Source organism: Corapipo altera, unplaced genomic scaffold (assembly GCF_003945725.1).
Source record: "Corapipo altera isolate COAL_440 unplaced genomic scaffold, ASM394572v1 64, whole genome shotgun sequence".
In the NCBI taxonomy this organism is placed as follows: Eukaryota; Metazoa; Chordata; class Aves; order Passeriformes; family Pipridae; genus Corapipo; species Corapipo altera.
This window is the reverse complement of record NW_020884893.1, coordinates 10,968,034-10,968,512: the sequence shown is the minus strand read 5'-3', so window position 1 is coordinate 10,968,512 and position 479 is coordinate 10,968,034. Positions and strand designations below refer to the sequence as shown.

At 76.8% G+C, this 479-nt stretch overlaps 1 protein-coding gene across 1 annotated transcript in view; it reads right to left on the bottom strand.

Moving 5' to 3' along the window:
* Positions 1–479, bottom strand: part of TP53RK (TP53 regulating kinase) — a 1,572-nt gene extending 1,093 nt beyond the window's left edge. Inside the window, exon 1 of the mRNA XM_027646142.1 lies at positions 152–479. Within this exon, the coding sequence (XP_027501943.1) occupies positions 152–479 (328 nt within the window). The remainder of the gene's footprint in view (positions 1–151) is intronic.

Here is a 479-nt window from a genome sequence, read left to right as displayed (position 1 = left end):
CCCAGGGGTGTCCATCTGTCCTTCCCCGCTCACACCGCCCAGGGGTGTCCGTGTGTCTGTCCTGCCCCGCTAACACCGCCCCGGGGTGTCCGTCCGTCTGTCCGTTCTGCCGGGGCAGCCCCGCCTCCCCCGCCTCTCTCTCCGTGCCCACCTGCCCGCCGGCACCGCAGCAGCGACCGCGCCTCCTGGGTCGTGCGGCGCCGGCTGAGCCGCTCCTCCAGCGCCGGGTGCCGGTACCGCTTCGGGACGCGGAGCTTCGCCACGGCCCTGCGGCCCAGGAACAGCCCGCGGTACACGTGCGCCTCGGCGCCCTGCTGCACCAGCTGCAGCCCCGGCAGCGGCGGCGGCGACAGCTCCTCTTCCGCGGCCTCGGGGTGGTTCGGGGTGGGCCCTGCAGCCCCCACAGCGCCCATCGCGGGACCGGCAGGACCGGCCAGGACCGAGCGCTCCCCGCCCGCCTCCGCCTCCGCCGCCGCCAT